The sequence below is a fragment of the Acipenser ruthenus genome, chromosome 59, assembly GCF_902713425.1.
Source record: "Acipenser ruthenus chromosome 59, fAciRut3.2 maternal haplotype, whole genome shotgun sequence".
Classification (NCBI taxonomy): Eukaryota; Metazoa; Chordata; class Actinopteri; order Acipenseriformes; family Acipenseridae; genus Acipenser; species Acipenser ruthenus.
Genome location: NC_081247.1, coordinates 741172 through 761054, shown reverse-complemented (window position 1 = coordinate 761054; position 19883 = coordinate 741172). Strand labels below are relative to the sequence as shown.

At 43.1% G+C, this 19883-nt stretch overlaps 1 protein-coding gene across 2 annotated transcripts in view; it reads right to left on the bottom strand.

Moving 5' to 3' along the window:
• The window catches only part of LOC117963019 (uncharacterized), a 42563-nt gene that overhangs the window by 18635 nt on the left and 4045 nt on the right, over positions 1 to 19883 (bottom strand). The window contains exons 2-9 of one of the 2 annotated variants that reach the window (XM_059018414.1): positions 13789 to 13820; positions 8357 to 8493; positions 5960 to 6098; positions 5262 to 5335; positions 3568 to 3686; positions 2958 to 3045; positions 2044 to 2192; positions 1662 to 1746 (exon numbers count right to left, since the gene is read on the bottom strand). In XM_059018414.1, coding sequence (XP_058874397.1) covers positions 1662 to 1746; positions 2044 to 2192; positions 2958 to 3045; positions 3568 to 3686; positions 5262 to 5335; positions 5960 to 6098; positions 8357 to 8386 — 684 coding nt within the window. In that variant the 5' untranslated portion in view covers positions 8387 to 8493; positions 13789 to 13820. The remainder of the gene's footprint in view (positions 1 to 1661; positions 1747 to 2043; positions 2193 to 2957; positions 3046 to 3567; positions 3687 to 5261; positions 5336 to 5959; positions 6099 to 8356; positions 8494 to 13788; positions 13821 to 19883) is intronic. The other variant, XM_059018413.1, reaches the window with a different exon arrangement.

Sequence of the window (19883 nt, the reverse complement as noted above, 5' to 3'; positions counted from 1 at the left end):
CACACCCACACAGTGTAATACAGCATGGACCAGCAGAGAGCACATCCACACAGTGTAACACAGCACGGACCAGCAGAGAGCACACCCACACAGTGTAATACAGCATGGACCAGCAGAGAGCACATCCACACAGTGTAATACAGCATGGACCAGCAGAGAGCACACCCACACAGTGTAATACAGCATGGACCAGCAGAGAGCACACCCACACAGTGTAATACAGCATGGACCAGCAGAGAGCACACCCACACAGTGTAATACAGCACGGACCAGCAGAGAGCACACCCACACAGTGTAATACAGCATGGACCAGCAGAGAGCACACCCACACAGTGTAATACAGCATGGACCAGCAGAGAGCACACCCACACAGTGTAATACAGCATGGACCAGCAGAGAGCACATCCACACAGTGTAATACAGCATGGACCAGCAGAGAGCACACCCACACAGTGTAATACAGCATGGACCAGCAGAGAGCACACCCACACAGTGTAATACAGCATGGACCAGCAGAGAGCACACCCACACAGTGTAATACAGCATGGACCAGCAGAGAGCACACCCACACAGTGTAATACAGCATGGACCAGCAGAGAGCACATCCACACAGTGTAATACAGCATGGACCAGCAGAGAGCACATCCACACAGTGTAACACAGCATGGACCAGCAGAGAGCACACCCACACAGTGTAATACAGCATGGACCAGCAGAGAGCACATCCACACAGTGTAATACAGCATGGACCAGCAGAGCACACCCACACAGTGTAATACAGCATGGACCAGCAGAGAGCACACCCACACAGTGTAATACAGCATGGACCAGCAGAGAGCACATCCACACAGTGTAATACAGCATGGACCAGCAGAGCACACCCACACAGTGTAATACAGCACGGACCAGCAGAGAGCACACCCACACAGTGTAATACAGCATGGACCAGCAGAGAGCACACCCACACAGTGTAATACAGCATGGACCAGCAGAGAGCACATCCACACAGTGTAACACAGCACGGACCAGCAGAGAGCACACCCACACAGTGTAATACAGCATGGACCAGCAGAGAGCACATCCACACAGTGTAATACAGCATGGACCAGCAGAGAGCACACCCACACAGTGTAATACAGCACGGAGCAGCAGAGAGCACATCCACACAGTGTAATACAGCATGGACCAGCAGAGAGCACACCCACACAGTGTAATACAGCATGGAGCAGCAGAGAGCACACCCACACAGTGTAATACAGCATGGACCAGCAGAGAGCACACCCACACAGTGTAATACAGCACGGACCAGCAGAGAGCACACCTACACAGTGTAATACAGCATGGACCAGCAGAGAGCACACCCACACAGTGTAATACAGCACGGACCAGCAGAGAGCACATCCACACAGTGTAATACAGCACGGACCAGCAGAGAGCACACCCACACAGTGTAATACAGCATGGACCAGCAGAGAGCACACCTACACAGTGTAATACAGCATGGACCAGCAGAGTACACACCCACACAGTACAATAGAACATTGCCTAGCCTTAGGTAGTTATATTTTTTTTAAATCCTCAAACTTTGGGGGAAAAGTGGAAATACATTCAAATATATACAGAAGGACAGACAGAGAGACAGAAAGACAAACAGACAGTACCTTGTAGTGATTGTGTGACAGCCCATAATCTCCGATGCGGACTGTGAGGTCAGAGGTCAGTAGACAGTTTCGGAGGGCCAGGTCACTGAAAGAGAGAGAGAGAGAGAGAGAAAGGGAGAGAGAGAGAGAGAGAGAGAGAGAGAGAGAGAGAGAGAGAGAGAGAGAGAGAGAGAGAGAGAGAGATAAGGGAGGGGGGACTAGGGAGAGACCGAAAGACTACGAATGTAAGTGTTTAAGACAGTGTACAGACAGACAGACAGACAGTAGCTGTGTGTGCAGCTGCTCTGGTCAAGGTGTACACACAGTACCTGTGAATGTAGTTGTTCTGGTGCAGACAGTAGCTGTGTGTGCAGCTGCTCTGGTCAAGGTGTACACACAGTACCTGTGAATGTAGTTGTTCTGGTGCAGGTGTAAAAGGCCTGATGTAATTTCAAAGGCCATGCGCTGTAATGTCGCCAGGTTACAGGTCAAAAGGTCAGGGGTCATGCCGTCGGATTTCCTCTGCGCTCGGAGATAGCGCTTCAAATCACCCTGCGAGGACGAGAGGACAATGTCAAACCTGTGTCTGTCCAGCACTGTCTGGCACACAGCACCGTCGCTATACTGTCGAACTGGAATGCAAGCGAGAGGTCTGCATGGCACGTACTTCATTGTAAATATACTGAATGTTACTTCAGAGCACAAAGGAAGTGCAGAAGATATTCAGGTGTTATTCCAGTGGCATTTCTTATGCGGTGGTTCATTAAGGACAGTGGGGAAAAAAAAAGAAATGTGTTATATTGAGATCACAAGATAAATGATTAGAAGTGCTAGTGTTAGTATTTTTAGTTTTTGTATTTTTAGTTTTTGTCCTCAATAAGGAGGTTGCAGTTCAAACTTTTTTTTTTAAACAGAAGCAAATTAATGCAAATTGTGAATCATAGGGTGGTTCCACAAGCATCGCCCTGTGTGCACAGCAGGCAAGGTGAGGCATAATTTAAAATGCATCCATTAGATGGTGTGTTTTTATACTGGGGTAGATGATCAATGCTCATCTCTCACAGTGCTGTGTTCCTATACTGGGGTAGATGATCAATGCTCATCTCTCACAGTGCTGTGTTCCTATACTGGGGTAGATGATCAATGCTCATCTCTCACAGTGCTGTGTTCCTATACTGGGGTAGATGATCAATGCTCATCTCTCACAGTGCTGTGTTCCTATACTGGGGTAGATGATCAATGCTCATCTCTCACAGTGCTGTGTATTTATCAATGCTCATCTCTCACAGTGCTCCTAATGCAGACAGTGTCACTCACCAGCTGACAGAATTCCATGACCAGCAGGAAGGGGAGGGTCTCACTGCACAGGCCCAGACACTGCAGAATGTTGGGGTGCTGGAGGTTTCTGGGAGGAAGGAGAGACACACGTGATGTTACAGTGCACCCAGCACAGGGGCGGGTTCACACCTGAGAGGGGTCGGTATGTTACTGACATACACGTACATACAGCTGTGGCCAAAAGTCTAGATTCACCCTACAGAATTAACTCATTTTGCTTCATAAAGTCGAATGAAACCTGCTGAATGATGTTACGTTAGCATATTGAATTACATACTGCTTTGTAGTTTTCCATCCTAAAATTCTAGGTGATGCAAAACCTTTGGCCAGAGCTGTACATATACAGTCAAACCTGCTACACATGCTATTTTTAATAACAAAAATAAAACAAAAATGAAGGTGCAGGGGATAATTAAATAATAATACAATTAAACATATTAAGGCTTTTCAGCCTGTGACCTTCTAGGAGATGTAGTCCTTTGCTCCCCAGGACTACACTTTCTCACTACATATATACATATATATATATAGTTACATATATATATATAGTCTCCTGTCTTAGTGTTGGCATGACAGCGCACTCACTCACCGGTAGGGCTGGGCCTCAGTCAGGAACTTCCTCTGCTCCAGGGGGCCAGCGTTCACTCTGAGCTCCTTCACCACAGCCTGGGCTGGGCTGGGCTCGGAGAACATCTCAGACAAGATCACCTAGAGAGGAGAGAAGAGAGGAGTGAGGCAGGGACAGAGAGAGAGAGAGAGAGAGAGAGAGAGAGAGAGAGAGAGAGGGAGAGGGGGGGAGAGAGAGAGAGAGAGAGAGAGAGGGAGAGGGAGAGGAGAGAGGAGAGGGAGAGGGAGAGGGAGAGGAGAGAGAGAGAGAGAGAGAGAGAGAGAGAGAGAGAGAGAGAGAGAGGGAGAGGGAGAGGGAGAGGAGGGAGAGGGAGAGGAGAGGGAGGAGAGAGAGAGAGAGAGAGAGAGAGAGAGAGAGAGAGAGAAGAAGAGAGAGAGACCCTTCGCAATAGTCAGGGGAGAAGTCTTGGTTCTGAGAGGAGAAAGGGAGAGGGAGGGGGGGAAACAGAGGTCCTTAAGTTTTTAAGCAGCCCTTGCATTTTTCAGAATAGGAGCCAAAATTGCTGGTGCTGATAAGAGGTAAGGCATTGTTATTGGGGAGCAGTGTGGAGTAGTGGTTAGGGTCCTGGACTCTTGACCAGAGGGTCGTGGGTTCAATCCCCGGTGGGGGACACTGCTGCTGTACCCTTGAGCAAGGTACTTTACCTAGATTGCTCCAGTAAAAACCCAACTGTATAAATGGGTAATTGTATGCAAAAATAATGTAATATCTTGTAACAATTGTAAGTCGCCCTGGATAAGGGCATCTGCTAAGAAATTAATAATATTGTGCTGAACCTGGCAGTAATGCCTGTTACCCAACTGTACGATCAGTTATTGACAGATACAGTGGAGAGAATAAAGAGGAACACTTTTCCTGGTTATACAGTACAACTTCACAGTTACGAACACCTTGGGAATGGAGGTTGTTCGTAAGTCTGGCATGTCTGAGTTTTCAATAGTTATAATAAAGGTGCACACCTGCTATCTACGGCCTCAATCTGGAGAATAATACAATGACACTGCCCAGTAATGCAACACTCATACAGTTATGATTCTAAAGTCTTTAAAACTGCACTATAAATGGGAAAAGGCTACATTTAAGTTACAGTTGAAATTGTAACTAGCAAAAACAGATATAAGCGTCCAAGAAAACCTGGGTTAACATAGTGCTTGTTTTTAAACCAAATGCATGCAGGCAGCTTGCTCGGTCATTCAGCCTCTTTTGGCTTGAAAACAAAAATTGTTCGTACCTGCTTTGAAATCTGCCTTTCTGGATACGTTTGTTAGTACAGAAATTTTGCCTTATCCATGACCATCTTATAGGAGCTCCTATCTGGTTGCATTGCACGCATGGTTGAGTGATTTGCATACTGAAAATGGGACGGTCAGTTTGTAAGTTCGTAAGTCTGGGGTAGTTATTTGATTGCTCGCAGGCTCGGGTCTCGGACGGTGACCACACACTCATTCTGCACTGGAGTTGGAGCAACACATTATTGCCTGAGAGGTACTGTACTATCACCATCCTGTCTGGAAATAAACCTTCCTTCATCACTGCAATATAATGCTGTCATGTGGATGCATTTCACCCTCGCCTCAGTTAATAGTAAAACGACCTGCATGACAGTACTAACACTTCAACACTAGAACAGTGGGACTCCTCTCCAGTCCCCTTACCTTCCCAAACCAGCCGTTCCCAATCTCCTGCAGGTAGCTCAGGTTCTGACGACTGAACCCTTGCGGGCCCCCACCTGAACAGGAGAGACACAAACACAGCGCTCTCGTTACAGAAGAGACTCTGCACGGGAGAACAATCTCATCACATGGACCGCTCTGGCAAAAGAGCCGCATCACCCTATAGAATCAACACATTTTAATCATCAAGTCGAACGAAACCTGCTGAATAATGTCACGCTAACATAGTGAATTGCACACTGCTTTGTAGTTTTCTATATTAACGAAAAACTGATGAAAATCTAAAAATCTAACATGAAATACTGTATTACTATTAAGGCTTCCACTAAACTTTCTGGGATATAATTTTGTAGTTTCTTTGATTACATGATGTTTAATAAAATGTCTAAATTATGTTTTTTTTTAAATTATTATTATGATGATTTCTCAATCGTAAAATTCTAGGTGATGCAAAACCTCTGGCCACAGCTGCACACAATCTCATACGTGGTATATTCAGTGCTAGCCAGGAGTTTGTATAGTTTATATATAGACTAGAAGATACTCCGTGGGCATTCATAGAGTACAGCAAATAAAGCATGGATGAGAAGATGAAACTAATTTACAAAATAGCATTGCGATTGTAATTTCAATTTCAGCAAGCCATGCTGCTGTGATTGTACTTGTTGTGAGAGGGTTACCTTTCTGGATGGAGGGGTGGTTGGCCTGGCTCAGTGGAAGGATGTAGACCTCGGGGAGAGACTGGGAGGAGCTGCTATCCTCTGCAGCAGGGCTGCCCTCCCCCCCAGAACACTCCTCTCCCTCGGTGTTATCAAACTCCTGGAGCGAGGGAGAGAGGAGAGACAGGCACACACACACGGGATTATCAGAGGAGAGTCAGACACACACACACATGGGATTATCAGAGGAGAGACACACACACACACATGGGATTACCAGAGGAGAGTCAGACACACACACACATGGGATTATCAGAGGAGAGTCAGACACACGCACACATGGGATTATCAGAGGAGAGTCAGACACACGCACACATGGGATTATCAGAGGAGAGACAGACACACACACACATGGGATTATCAGAGGAGAGACAGACATACACACACACACATGGGATTATCAGAGGAGAGTCAGACACACACACACACATGGGATTATCAGAGGAGAGACAGACACACACACACACACATGGGATTATCAGAGGAGAGTCAGACACACACACATGGGATTATCAGAGGAGAGTCAGACACACACACACGGGATTATCAGAGGAGAGACAGACACACACACATGGGATTATCAGAGGAGAGACAGACACACACACATGGGATTATCAGAGGAGAGACAGACACACACACACACACATGGGATTATCAGAGGAGAGTCAGACACACACACATGGGATTATCAGAGGAGAGTCAGACACACACACACGGGATTATCAGAGGAGAGACAGACACACACACATGGGATTATCAGAGGAGAGTCAGACACACACACATGGGATTATCAGAGGAGAGACAGACACACACACACACATGGGATTATCAGAGGAGAGTCAGACACACACACACATGGGATTATCAGAGGAGAGTCAGACACACACACACATGGGATTATCAGAGGAGAGACAGACACACACACAGACACATGGGATTATCATAGAGAGAGTCACACACACACATGGGATTATCAGAGGAGAGACAGACACACACACACACACATGGGATTATCATAGAGAGAGTCACACACACACATGGGATTATCAGAGGAGAGACAGACACACACACACATGGGATTATCAGAGGAGAGACAGACACTCACACACACACATGGGATTATCAGAGGAGAGTCAGACACACACACACATGGGATTATCATTATATATATATATTGATTTAGATATATAAATACAAGTAGCTTTTGAGTTAAGGAGGGAGAAAGCAGTAACGGCAGTAACTATAGGATTATGGGTAATCAAGATATGCAAATGTGAGTATTACAAGAGCCAATCAAATCACGTGAAAGTCACCAAAAGACTTCTACAGTCACGGCGTTTTAAAGCGTTTTGGTGACTTTCACGCGATTTGATTGGCTCTTGTAATGCTGACATTTGCATATCTCGATTACCCATAAATATATACGTACTGTTTTCTCCCACCTTAACTCGAAAGCTACTTGTATTTACTTACTCTCCTGAGCTTTTCACTAGTGAAAGTACAGTTGCGCTGCACTGATGAACCCCGAACAGGGTGAATCATATTTGCAGTTGCTGTAGCTTTTTGGTGATTTTCAAGTGATTTGATTGGCTCTTGTAATGCTGATGTTTGCATAGCTTGATTACCCATAATGCGATATATATAGAGAGAGAGGATGCTAAATGCTAACTGATTATTTCGTGGTATAAGGTTTACTGGGACATCCTCCTATGGTGAATAAAAACTGTATACCATGAATGATCATTCAAATTTAAAATAAAGCAATAAAATGTGTACATTTCTACATTTACGTGGTTTGGTTCTCCCTCAGCTTGACAAATAACCCCCCTCCGTACCATGAGGGTCTGGGGCCCGGGGCCCTCGCGGCTCAGTGTGCCAGTGGAAACCCCTCCGTACCATGAGGGTCTGGGGCCCGGGGCCCTCGCGGCTGTGTGCCAGTGGAAACCCCTCCGTACCATGAGGGTCTGGGGCACGGGGCCCTCGCAGCTCAGTGTGCCAGTGGAAACCCCTCCGTACCATGAGGGTCTGGGGCCCGGGGCCCTCGCGGCTCAGTGCGCCAGTGGAACCCCCCCCGTACCGTGAGGGTCTGGGGCCCGGGGCCCTCACGACTCAGTGCACCAGTGGAAACCCCTCCGTACCATGAGGGTCTGGGGCACGGGGCCCTCGCGGCTCAGTGTGCCAGTGGAAACCCCTCCGTACCATGAGGGTCTGGGGCCCGGGGCCCTCGCGGCTCAGTGTGCCAGTGTAAACCGCCCCGTACCATGAGGGTCTGGGGCCCGGGGCCCTCGCGGCTCAGTGCCCCAGTGGAAAAGCAGTAAAACAGACACACAGACACACACACACACAGTATATATTTACATTGAAGCCGCCTCCTCTCTTGCAGCACATACAGGCCAGCAGCAGAAGGACGAATGAGAAGACGCCGGAACACGAGATCAGAACCACAACATAGGGGGGAGGAGACAAGGGCGGGGCCCGGGACTGGACCACACCATCTGAGAAGAGACAAAGGGGGTGTTAGAGATAATACAGTACATACATCAATCAAACACATACCGAAATGTTCACTGCAGAGAGAGAGAGAGAGAGAGAGAGAGAGAGAGAGAGAGAGAGAGAGAGAGAGAGAGAGAGAGAGAGAGAGAAAGGGGGGGCAGGACCTGGTACTGGACCACACCATCTGAGAGGAGGCAGAGGGGGTAACTAATAATAATATACTGTGTAAAAATTATATTGAAGCACATATAGGAGAGAGAGAGAGGGAGACAGATAGGGGAGACCATCACAGAGGAGGAGGAGCCTTATGTCTGGGCCATACCATCTGAGAGGAGAGTGGGGGTTAAATACCTTATTATCTAGCTCTATGACTTAATTTTTAAAAAAAATATAGTGACATATTGTGTCGTGGTCCGCATATCGTGATACGTATCGTGACATTGGTGTATCTTACACCACTATGAACTACTCCATCTGAGAGAAAGGGGGGCAGGTGGGGTGTATACAGAATAAAGGATGTAAAGCTAACCAACCAGTGAATCTTATTGAATTTGATCTCTCATTGCCTTATATAAAAGAGCCATGCATTTTGGTAAACGCGTTATTTTTGTAAATGGTATTTTGTTAACTGTATGCTCTTTCCTATTTTGTATACAGACTGGGGATGGAACAATAATTGAAAAGTGTGACATTAGAGATAATTATTATCAGCATCTTATTTTACACATTCCACCAAATATTGCTTAAGTTCAAATGTCTTTACTCCCTATTGTAGATCATGGTGAGGCTTTTTATAACATGGACTTGTGACAAAGTGGTCTGCAGTGCGCAGGTGTAGAGGTGATGCAGTGCTCAAGACAAGGACGCACAACAAAGTCCTGCTGAAATGATGGCTTATTTATAATCCAAAGTCTGACGACAACAGCAAACAATAAATACGTTTCTTCTGTTAGAATGGTGATTTTATATTAAGGATAACTGAAAAAGAAATAAGGAGATTTATTGTTGTGAATTGTCATTTTCTAAACACTCAAAATTGCATTTATTATTTATTATCTATTTAATATTTTATTCTCCTTTATTAACTGAACGTGGTTGGCTCCCAATGCAGTGTTTTTGGAAATGCTTTCTTACATTATTTTTATGTTTAAGTTTTGTATATTTTGTTTCACTTTAATTTTGTTACCACTCCAGTAGTTATATAGTGAGAGTGTCATTTCTATCCTATTATTTAACCGGAATGCTGAAAAGCACATATGCAATAGTATTTTCTCAGAATATTCACCCAGAGCTGTACATGTCAATAAGGAAAGTGATATAAATAAGCAGGAATCAAGTCAAAACAACAACCTTTATTTTATATAGCGCCTTTCAAGAGGAAGCATCACAAAGCGCCGCACATCAAATTGCTTTCATACCAAATAAAATGTCACTCTAAAACTATTGAAATAGAAACTGAAACTTTAATACAAATCGGGTATTCAATTTGTTTGGCTAGTCCTCGGTACATGATGACCGTGTTCTTTCATAGCCTGCTTGAGATCTTGAGATCTTCAGCAGTGAATTTGCAGAGCCTTCTACAAACTCATTGGCAACTTCCACTAAGTTCAAGTTGTCTGTTATGATCTTGTGGATGTGAAGAATCATAAGTAGGGCTTCTGATTTTCAGTTTTAACCGATAAAACCTGATAAAACACCCCCGATACAAAAGAAAATGAAATCAGTGGATAGCCAGTAAATACCAGAAAAACTGTGGACATGGTTCATCAATTCACGTTGACTTTACCCTTTCCCCATTAAAAAATAAAACCTACTACAAAAATAATAATAAATACATTTCCCAGTGCTGCTGGGCAATGTCCCGCCTTCCTGACTTGCATCTATCATTGATTCGTTCTGAATACTTTAATCCCGCCCCAACTACTGAGTGACAGCACATTCCTACATTTCTATTGGAGAATCCGCTTGTGAGATTTAAAATGAGATTACAATCAGGATGGAGGCTTGTTAGCGGGATTTCAAGCTGTATTACAGTTAAGATACAGAGGGTTTAAAACAGAATTGTGGAGAAATGTACAGAAATGACTCCAGAGAAAAACCCCAGAAGAATGTGCCGAGACCAGAGGGATTTCACTGTGGAAGACAGCAAAGGAAAGAAGGTACAACTTAAGTGTGCAAGTGCTGTCGAGTTACTATACATGTTGTGACACACACACAAAAAAACACTCAAGCATACTAATTTCATACAGTATATCAAAAACGAAAGCCCCGAAAAAAACGATTTACATAAAACTCGAAAATAGATACAAATAAGCACCGAAAAATACAATTAATAAAAACCCCAAAAACAGAAGCCCTAATCATAAGGTAATTCAGGCGGGCCTGGCTTGTTGGACACAAAACACAAAGTCCTGGGACATTGGGTGCAAGTTGTTCAAAGCAAGTTCCTCTGTTGGGAGATTTTGTAATCAATTTTGTTATTTCGTGGGTTACCTCAAGAGCAGTATCACAACATGCTAAGTTTAAGGACTGTCCATAACAGTGTACAAACAATGCCTTTGGCTCTGCATCAGATATCACATGACTTTTTTCCAGCCATAGCAGCAGCACCATCATAACTCTGCCCCCTGACTTCCGTGATGCTAAGGATAGCACGCATCAGAACGTCTTTGATTACGCGAACCAGCATTTTTGCATCAGTTCTCCCAACTTCACATAATCCCCAAAATTCTTTGTGAGATTCATAATGGTCATCTACCCATCTAACACAAACTACAACCTGTTCCTTGTTGGCAGAATCCCTGGTTTCATCAATCTTTATGGAGAAAAATTCAGCTGAGTGTACTTTTTCAGTAATTTCACGCAGGACACTTAAGCCTAAAATGTGCAGCCTCTCATTCTGAATTTCTGCCAATGTGTGTGTGTCTGTTTTTTTTGTTCATTTCAGATATAAGCCTAGGGTCATCGTTAGCTCTTAATTTGATTATCTGCATAAAGTTTGAATCCGATTCAAAGCCAAGCCCTGCCGAGCTAAGTATTTTACATTTTGAAGTATTTTTAAAAAGCAATGACGCTGATCCCTCTTTGGTTGCTCATGGGCTGATGCATCACGGAATGACTTGGGAGCTGTCACAACCTTATTATTTATTTATTTATTTATTATTATTATTATTATTATTATTATTATTATTATTATTATTATTATTATTAACCTTGACAACAGAATTTGAGTGACACTTTGACAGTGTTTTCTAAAGTTAACGCAAGCATCTTTCCAGTTGCTAGTTCCCTTAGATATGAAAGACGGATCAAGGCAGGCTTTAGAAGTAATTAGTTCAAAATCCTAAAAGGTATAGACAATGTCAACCCGGGGGACTTCTTTGACTTGAAAAAAGAAACAAGGACCAGGGGTCACACATGGAGATTAGATAAAGGGGCATTCAGAACAGAAAATAGGAGGCACTTTTTTACACAGAGAATTGTGAGGGTCTGGAACCAGCTCCCCGGTAATGTTGTTGAAGCTGACACCCTGGGATCCTTCAAGAAGCTGCTTGATGAGATTCTGGGATCAATAAGCTACTAACAACCAAACGAGCAAGATGGGCTGAATGGCCTCCTCTCATTTGTAAACTTTCTTATGTTCTTATGTTCTTATGTTCTAGTTTGATTCTATATGCCTTTACATATATAAAGCAAAACGCACAGTCACTGCTTTCATTGTAATCAAGTCACTTCCATTTATCAAACCAAGAAGCACTGAATGATCTATTTACTACCTGTGCGCTTTTTTCCAAATTGCCGTTTTGGAAAATCGTAAACCACGAGGGTTGTCTGAAATTACTGGGGTTTCCAGTCTTGTGGAAAATGTGCTAAAAAAAAAAACTTAGACTGGGCCATATTTCATTCAGTTACAGTGTTTTTAAATTATCTGACTCAGAAGATTACCGGCTCTGCATTCGACGTTCAGTAGCCTAGCAACGCTAAAAGTCTGCTGCTATTGGCTAACAGAACAGAACAGGAAGTGAAGGCAACCTCAGTGTTTGTAAGCATGAACAATTAGCGGTGGTGAGGAGATGGGGGTCCAAACTGGGAATAAAACACTAATTAAATAATAATAAAAATAATAATAATAATAATAATAATAATAATAATAATAATAATAATAATAATAATAATTCCCATGCAGGGTATCAACAGCATTTGGTCATCACTCGTTTCAGTTTGCAGTAGCGAATGACAGAAATGAGTTTCAACAAAAGTACATATTAGAACGATTCTTAACTGAGGTTGTCTTTAGCCGTAGGGTCGACTGACATCTGTGCTGCTAAACTGTTGCTGAGTTTGATGTTTTATGATTGCTTATGTGGTTTGATGTTGTTTGCTGTGGTGATGTGAGCCTCTTGCCAGCTCCTCATTGGAAATGAGAATTTGTTCTCAATGGATTCATCTGGATAAATAAAGGTTTTGATTGACTGATTGGATTGTATTATCAGAGGTCTCCAGTGATAATCAACTGGATTAAAACTTGGTTTAAGATAATCAGGATTAACAGGATTATTTTTAGTCTATAATCATTAATTGAAAATGTCCAACCATAATATAGACAGGCCCCTCTTCTGAAGGAGGGATAGATAGGGGAGAGGGAGAGAGAGGGAAAGAGAGGGAGAGCGAGGGAGAGGTGGGGGACAGGGAGAGAGGGGGACAGAGGGATAGAACCAGAACTGGACCACAGCATCTGAAAGAGAGGACATGATAGGAATGATGGGATTGAAATAGATCTGGAAGAAACCATTAAGGTCAGAGAAAGGGTGTTCAATTCAGCAGATATCGTATTTGGGAGAAACCATAACAGGTGATATTGGGGAAGATTGACGTATAACCTAAAATAGGTCTGGAAGAAACCATTTAGGTCAGAGAACAGGGGTATTGAATTCAGCAGATTTATTTGGGAGAAAGCATAAATGGTGATAAAGGGGAAGGGTTGAAGTATAACCTAAAATAGGTCTGGAAGAAACCATTTAGGTCAGAGAAAAGGGGTACTGAATTCAGTATTTGGGATAAACCATATTATGTAAAAGGAGAGGTAACCTATAATCTAAAATACCAAACCAGAACAAACCATTTAGGTGGAAGAAAAGGGGAATTTAATTGAATTTTTCAGGGTCTGGGGTTATAAATATAACCCAGTTCAGGCATGCTTTGTGGGATAAACCACCCAGGTTTAGGGAGTGGGTGAGCTTTTTTTGGGAGAAACCACCTGGGTTACAAAGGGAGGGGGGTCATTTTTGACAATATACCTCAATATGATTCAGTCTAAGGGGAAAACCATCTGTGAAAAGAGAAAGTGAGGTTAGAAATGCTAAACGTTTCACCTGAAGTTAATACAGGCAGAATACAGACCTTGGGCTGGTGCACCTTCGTTTGATTGCAGCTCATTTCTGTAGCGTTGTATTTGAAACTTAACAAGACAACCTGGTTTTAACATTAGTCCTTCAGAAAAAAAAAACAGCATAACTTTGAGCTGAGATCTGAAGATATTCCCTGGAAATAACACAGATCATTTTTGTGTCAAAGTGGCAATGAGAATAGGACAAGCTGGGAGGTGGGGACACAAATCAGTGTTGCACAGGCTTCAGTGCACAATACTTTGCCTATGGGCTACCGTGTGCCACGCTAATATGCTTCCCCAATTCAATAAATCAGTTTTGAGCAGTCAGGGGTTCAAAATGACCCTTTTAATTCAGAATCTGAAACTTTTGCATGCACTCATCAAATTAGACCCTTTAAATGTTAAAAGGACGTGATTTTAGAATTGCGCAACTTCTAACTTTCTTGAATTTTACGGTTTTAGGTAGTAATTATGATGATCTATGACATAATTAAAAAATATTAAACTAATGAGAATTATAATCTAGCATTGTTTTAAATGTGTGCAGTATATTCAAAGCTAGCATGCTAATATTTTATCCATGAAATATAGACATATGATTCAGATCAAACTAACAGTCGATGGCCCAGTATTCATGGTCTAAAAACAGGTATATCACACGATTAAACATAATATTTGTTGAAGCAGAAATAATAGCGTTGTCACATTCCAAATATTTAAATGCTCACCTGAAAAACAGTAAATGCTAATTTGTAGAATATTTCGTTTTTATGTCCAGCTTTTAAATATATTCTCTGCTCACCATCAGTGAATTATCAAACAAAATAAAAACAGAAATATAAGTAAAAATAACAGCAGACTCATGAGAAGTCCCCTTCTTGTGCTGGACAGAGCGATCTTCAGCAGAAATACTTCTGCTCTTTGGTGCCGCTGCTGTCTTTCTCATTGAAGACATTTTAAAGAAATCGTGCAGCTCTGTGCACTGTGTGTTCAATCATTTATCGGAAGTAAATTAAACTGGCTGTCAGGTTCCTAAATGCAGTGTGACAGGTCAATAAAGAAAACATTTGCTGTATTTGAAATTGTGAAATCTGTGATTACTCATGATTATTCTGTGATTACTCATGACCCCCTTCTCCCTCCTTCCACCAATATCTGCAAAGGAATTTTATGCATGAAAATATCCACACACCGAAACTAGTTTTGAATATGCTTCTAAGCGTATAGTGGTTGTATCTAACAATATAATCCCATACACCTTACCTGCCCTGTGATTCCATTATTTATTTCTTAGCAGACGCCCTTATCCAGGGCGACTTACAATTGTTACAAGATATCACATTATTTTTTACATACAATTCCCCATTTATACAGTTGGGTTTTTACTGGAGCAATCTCAGTAAAGTACCTTGCTCAAGGGTACAACAGCAGTGTCCCCCCACCTGGGATTGAACCCACGACCCTCCGGTCAAGAGTCCAGAGCCCTCACCACTACTCCACACTGCTGCCCACATTAGCTACACAGGTCTCAAATGTGCAGTTTTGAAAGTTATAGTAAACGTGTATTTTGAAATGCTACCCATGGAACAAACATATATTTTCAATATATGGTTGAAAGGTATGATCCTTATATTTTCATATATAGAAATTGGCCCCTTTTTTATACATTTAAAATATATTACATTTAATAGGGTAGTCAAATAGTTTACGTGTTTTATACATTTAAAATATATTACATTTAATAGGGTAGTCAAATAGTTTACGTGTTCACTTGTCCTCAACTGCTAGGGATTAATATATGCAGGGCAGCAGTGTGGAGTAGTGGTGAGGGCTCTGGACTCTTGACCGGAGGGTCGTGGGTTCAATCCCAGGTGGGGGGGACACTACTGCTGTACCCTTGAGCAAGGTACTTTACCTAGATTGCTCCAGTAAAAACCCAACTGTATAAATGGGGAATTGTATGTAAAAATAATGTGATATCTTGTAACAATTGTAAGTCGCCCTGGATAAGGGTGTCTGCTAAGAAATAAATAATAATAATAATAATGTGTAAGGAAAGAGTTAATGAAAAGATTCAAAACTAGGCTTGAGATGCAGCTGTGTACGTGAGCAGCTTCTGCTGCTGCTGTCAGGTTAAGAATCTCTTATTGCCTGAGCAGAACTGACCTCAACCTGACCCGGTGCAAGCAGGAGCTGTCTGTTCAGACTATCACTGACACACAGAGATACACTAAAGCCTGGCTTGGCATGCAAGGCTGTATGGAAACTGTATAGAAACAGCAGGCACTTGGAGGTGACCATCCCCGTGCCCTGTGCCGTCTCCCAGAGATTAGATACAAGATCACTGACTCGTTTCTGTTCATAACTAGGTGCTTATGACAGGGCTAGGAGCCCTGAACATGAAAAGGGGGCAGGACGAAACCCTCCTGTTTAAATGTGTTGTGTTTTAATGTGTGTTTATTTTAGAACGGGGTACCCCCGCCCCTGTGTATTTTGTATGTATATTTATAGGACGGCAAAGCCAAATGTTTGTTATTGTTTAGAAGCATGGATGGGAAGCCCCATCCACATTAAAAACCTCGTGCAGAAGGTGACCATCTCCCGAGTTAATTCATTGATTAATTGTTGCTAATCAGGAGATGGTCACCTGCATAAAAACCTGCAGCTTTCCGTGTGTGTGTGTGTGAGAGAGAGAGAGAGAGAGAGAGAGAGAGAGAGAGAGAGAGAGAGAGAGAGAAACAGAAACAGAAACAGAAACAGAAACTAAACACAACTGCTTCAAGTGTTGGCAGCTCCAGCACTGTATTTGTTTCGTTGTCATTATTTTGTGTTTGTGATTTGTTTTTGTTTATTATTTTATTTAGCTCTGTGAGCTTTGTTTTTGTTACAACCTGTTATTTTATTTTTGTCTTTAAATAAACACGACGCCATCCATGTCACAGTGCTACATTTCTGTGTTTAATGATAATGTTGAAGCTTCGTGTGTGTGTAACTTTTGATTACTGGAATCAGTAAAGGAAGCTTACTAACACATCAATTGGTGTTGAGCGCACTCGCTTCCCTACAACTCTTACTAATTCTTAATCTTGTGTCTTCCGAATTCTAGCTTGGTTCTGTTTTTATTATGTATGTTTTACATTTTTAGGCTCTCCAAGATTTATATTAACTTAACCTACTCTTAAAGGCCAATACAACATGCTTAACTAAGAACAGAGACTGGTGCTCACTGTTACATCGCTGACAATGCGTTTCGCTGCTGATAAATGTTTCATGTGATTCTGCCACGCTATAGAGTTCATTGCTGCGTCTGTATTTAGCTTGACAATCAGGTTTTAAATGCAGGGGATTGGTTTTATTGAACGGTTTCGTTTGAAATGAATTCATTCTGTAGTTAGGCTTGCTCCTTTTCAACGCTCGTTCCCCCGGGACTCACACAAGACCTTGATAAATCGCTCGCGCTTCAGAGAAACATATTTATTTTTGAGTCAAGTCAAGTTCTTCATTGAAACCTCCTTGTGCAGTGGGTTGCAGTTGCTTTGCTACTCTGGATCAGTTTCAGTTTATTCTTTGCATATCGGTAGCTGACTGAATGAGGCCGGGGCGGAGAAATCAAGGGAAGGAAAATCACAGCAAACCAATCGGGTGTCGATTATAACTGATGACTAAGGATGCTAGCCTCGCCACCCAGGTCAGAAGCCACTGAAAACGGGGAATCCTGTTGTAGAATGGACAGGTTTCATGGCGTTCCAATGATGAACCCCAGTCAAATACATACAGGTGCGCGATTCATTACAGTACTTTGGGAGCCCTTTAAAAATGTTTTTATGTTCATTGATGGTTGACGCTCCTCATAGAAAATAAGCGCTTCACTGCAGCTCATTTCTGTAGCATTGTATTTGAAACTTAGCAAGACAACCTGGTTTTAACATTAGTCCACAGGGCAACAGTGTGGAGTAGTGGTTAGGGCTCTGGACTCTTGACCGGAGGGTCGTGGGTTCAATCCCAGGTGGGGGACACTGCTGCTGTACCCTTGAGCAAGGTACTTTACCTAGATTGCTCCAGTAAAAACCCAACTGTATAAATGGATAATTGTATGTAAAAGTAATGTTATATCTTGTAACAATTGTAAGTCGCCCTGCTAATAAATAATAATAATAATAATAATAAAGGAAAGAAAAACAGCATAACTTTGAGCTGTTAGTCAAACTACACTTCAGCCTTGGGTCAGGCCTCCAAGCACACGCTAGAAAATAAAACCACATACGCCAAGTCAAATCTATTCCATGTATGTGTACATCACAATTAGTACACACCATGTCATAGCAAGTTTTGCATTTAATATAATGTAATGCTTGGTTCTGAGACCCCACTACACAGCTCCAGTAACACGTCTATCTGGTCTGATACAGTGTGGCAGTCCTATACGAGACACAGTATGAGCTGGCCTATCCTGTGAAGAAGTGGCTCAGCCCAGTGTCTGGATACCCCTGGTCTGTCTGTCCCTCTCCGCTGGCTTCACTCCTCGTTCCTAACACAGTCTCTTGTATATTCTCTGTCATTCTCACCTGCCGGCTGCAGAGCCCAGGCTGTGGTTTGATGCTTGCTATGTCTTGATATATCCCCCCCGATGCGAGGGCTGGTTCCTGTTTCTAACGAGCGACTCTCATCCTGTCCATGGACGGTAAACTTTGTTTCACCTCCACCCTTCATTTTAGTTCCTGCGAGCTTTGCAAAGTTGTTACATTATTTATCAGTCAAAATGTCTCTCTTGTTATTTTTCCAGCTGAAGCTCATCTCTGAAGTCTGCACGATTGGCTTTCAAGATTAGGTTATGTGCAGGGATTCATGTAAGTTGCCATTATAGTGCCCCTGTCTGTCTGTCTGTCTGTATCGCCATCGTAGTGTCCCTGTCTGTCTGTCTGTCTGTCTGTCTGTCTGATTGTCTGCCTGTCTGTCTGTCTGTCTGCATCGCCATTGTAGTGCCCCTGTCTGTCTGTCTGTCTGTCTGTCTGATTGTCTGCCTGTCTGTCTGTCTGTCTGCATCGCCATTGTAGTGCCCCTGTCTGTCTGTCTGTCTGTCTGTCTGCATCGCCATTGTAGTGCCCCTGTCTGTCTGTCTGTCTGTCTGTCTGTCTTTCCGTCTGCATCACCATTGTAGTGCCCCTGTCTGTCTGTCTGTCTGTTTGTCTGTCTGTCTGTCTGCATTGCCATTGTAGTGCCCCTGTCTGTCTGTCTGTCGGTCTGTCTGTCTGTCTGTCTGCATTGCCATTGTAGTGCCCCTGTCTGTCTGTCTGTCTGTCTGTCTGTCTGTCTGTCTGTCTGCATTGCCATTGTAGTGCCCCTGTCTGTCTGTCTGTCTGTCTGTCTGTCTGTCTGTCTGTCTGTCTGCATCACCATTGTAGTGCCCCTGTCTGTCTGTCTGCCTGTCTGTCTGTCTGCATTGCCATTGTAGTGTGTCTGTCTGTCTGTCTGTCTGTCTGTCTGTCTGCATCACCATTGTAGTGCCCCTGTCTGTCTGTCTGCCTGTCTGTCTGTCTGCATTGCCATTGTAGTGCATCTGTCTGTCTGTCTGTCTGTCTGTCTGTCTGCATCACCATTGTAGTGCCCCTGTCTGTCTGCCTGTCTGTCTGTCTGCATTGCCATTGTAGTGCATCTGTCTGTCTGTCTGTCTGCATTGCCATTGTAGTGCCCGTGTCTGTCTGTCTGCTTAACACTGAAGATGTTTGGCTTCCCTATACTTGTGATACTGTCACCCCTTAATATAACACAGAACCATTGCATTGCCATTGTAGTATCCCTGTCTGACTAAATGCATTGCCAAATTACATCATTTGGGATTCTAATAGCTAGCATACTATGGTGCCATTCTACCAGCCTCATCCCATTGCTACTATTACCCATTAGTATCATAAATAATTATGATGGTATTGTCGTTGAAGTCCCAGTGAACCATTGCATTGCTCTTATAGTCTCTGTCTGCCTGTCTGCATTGCATTGACATTG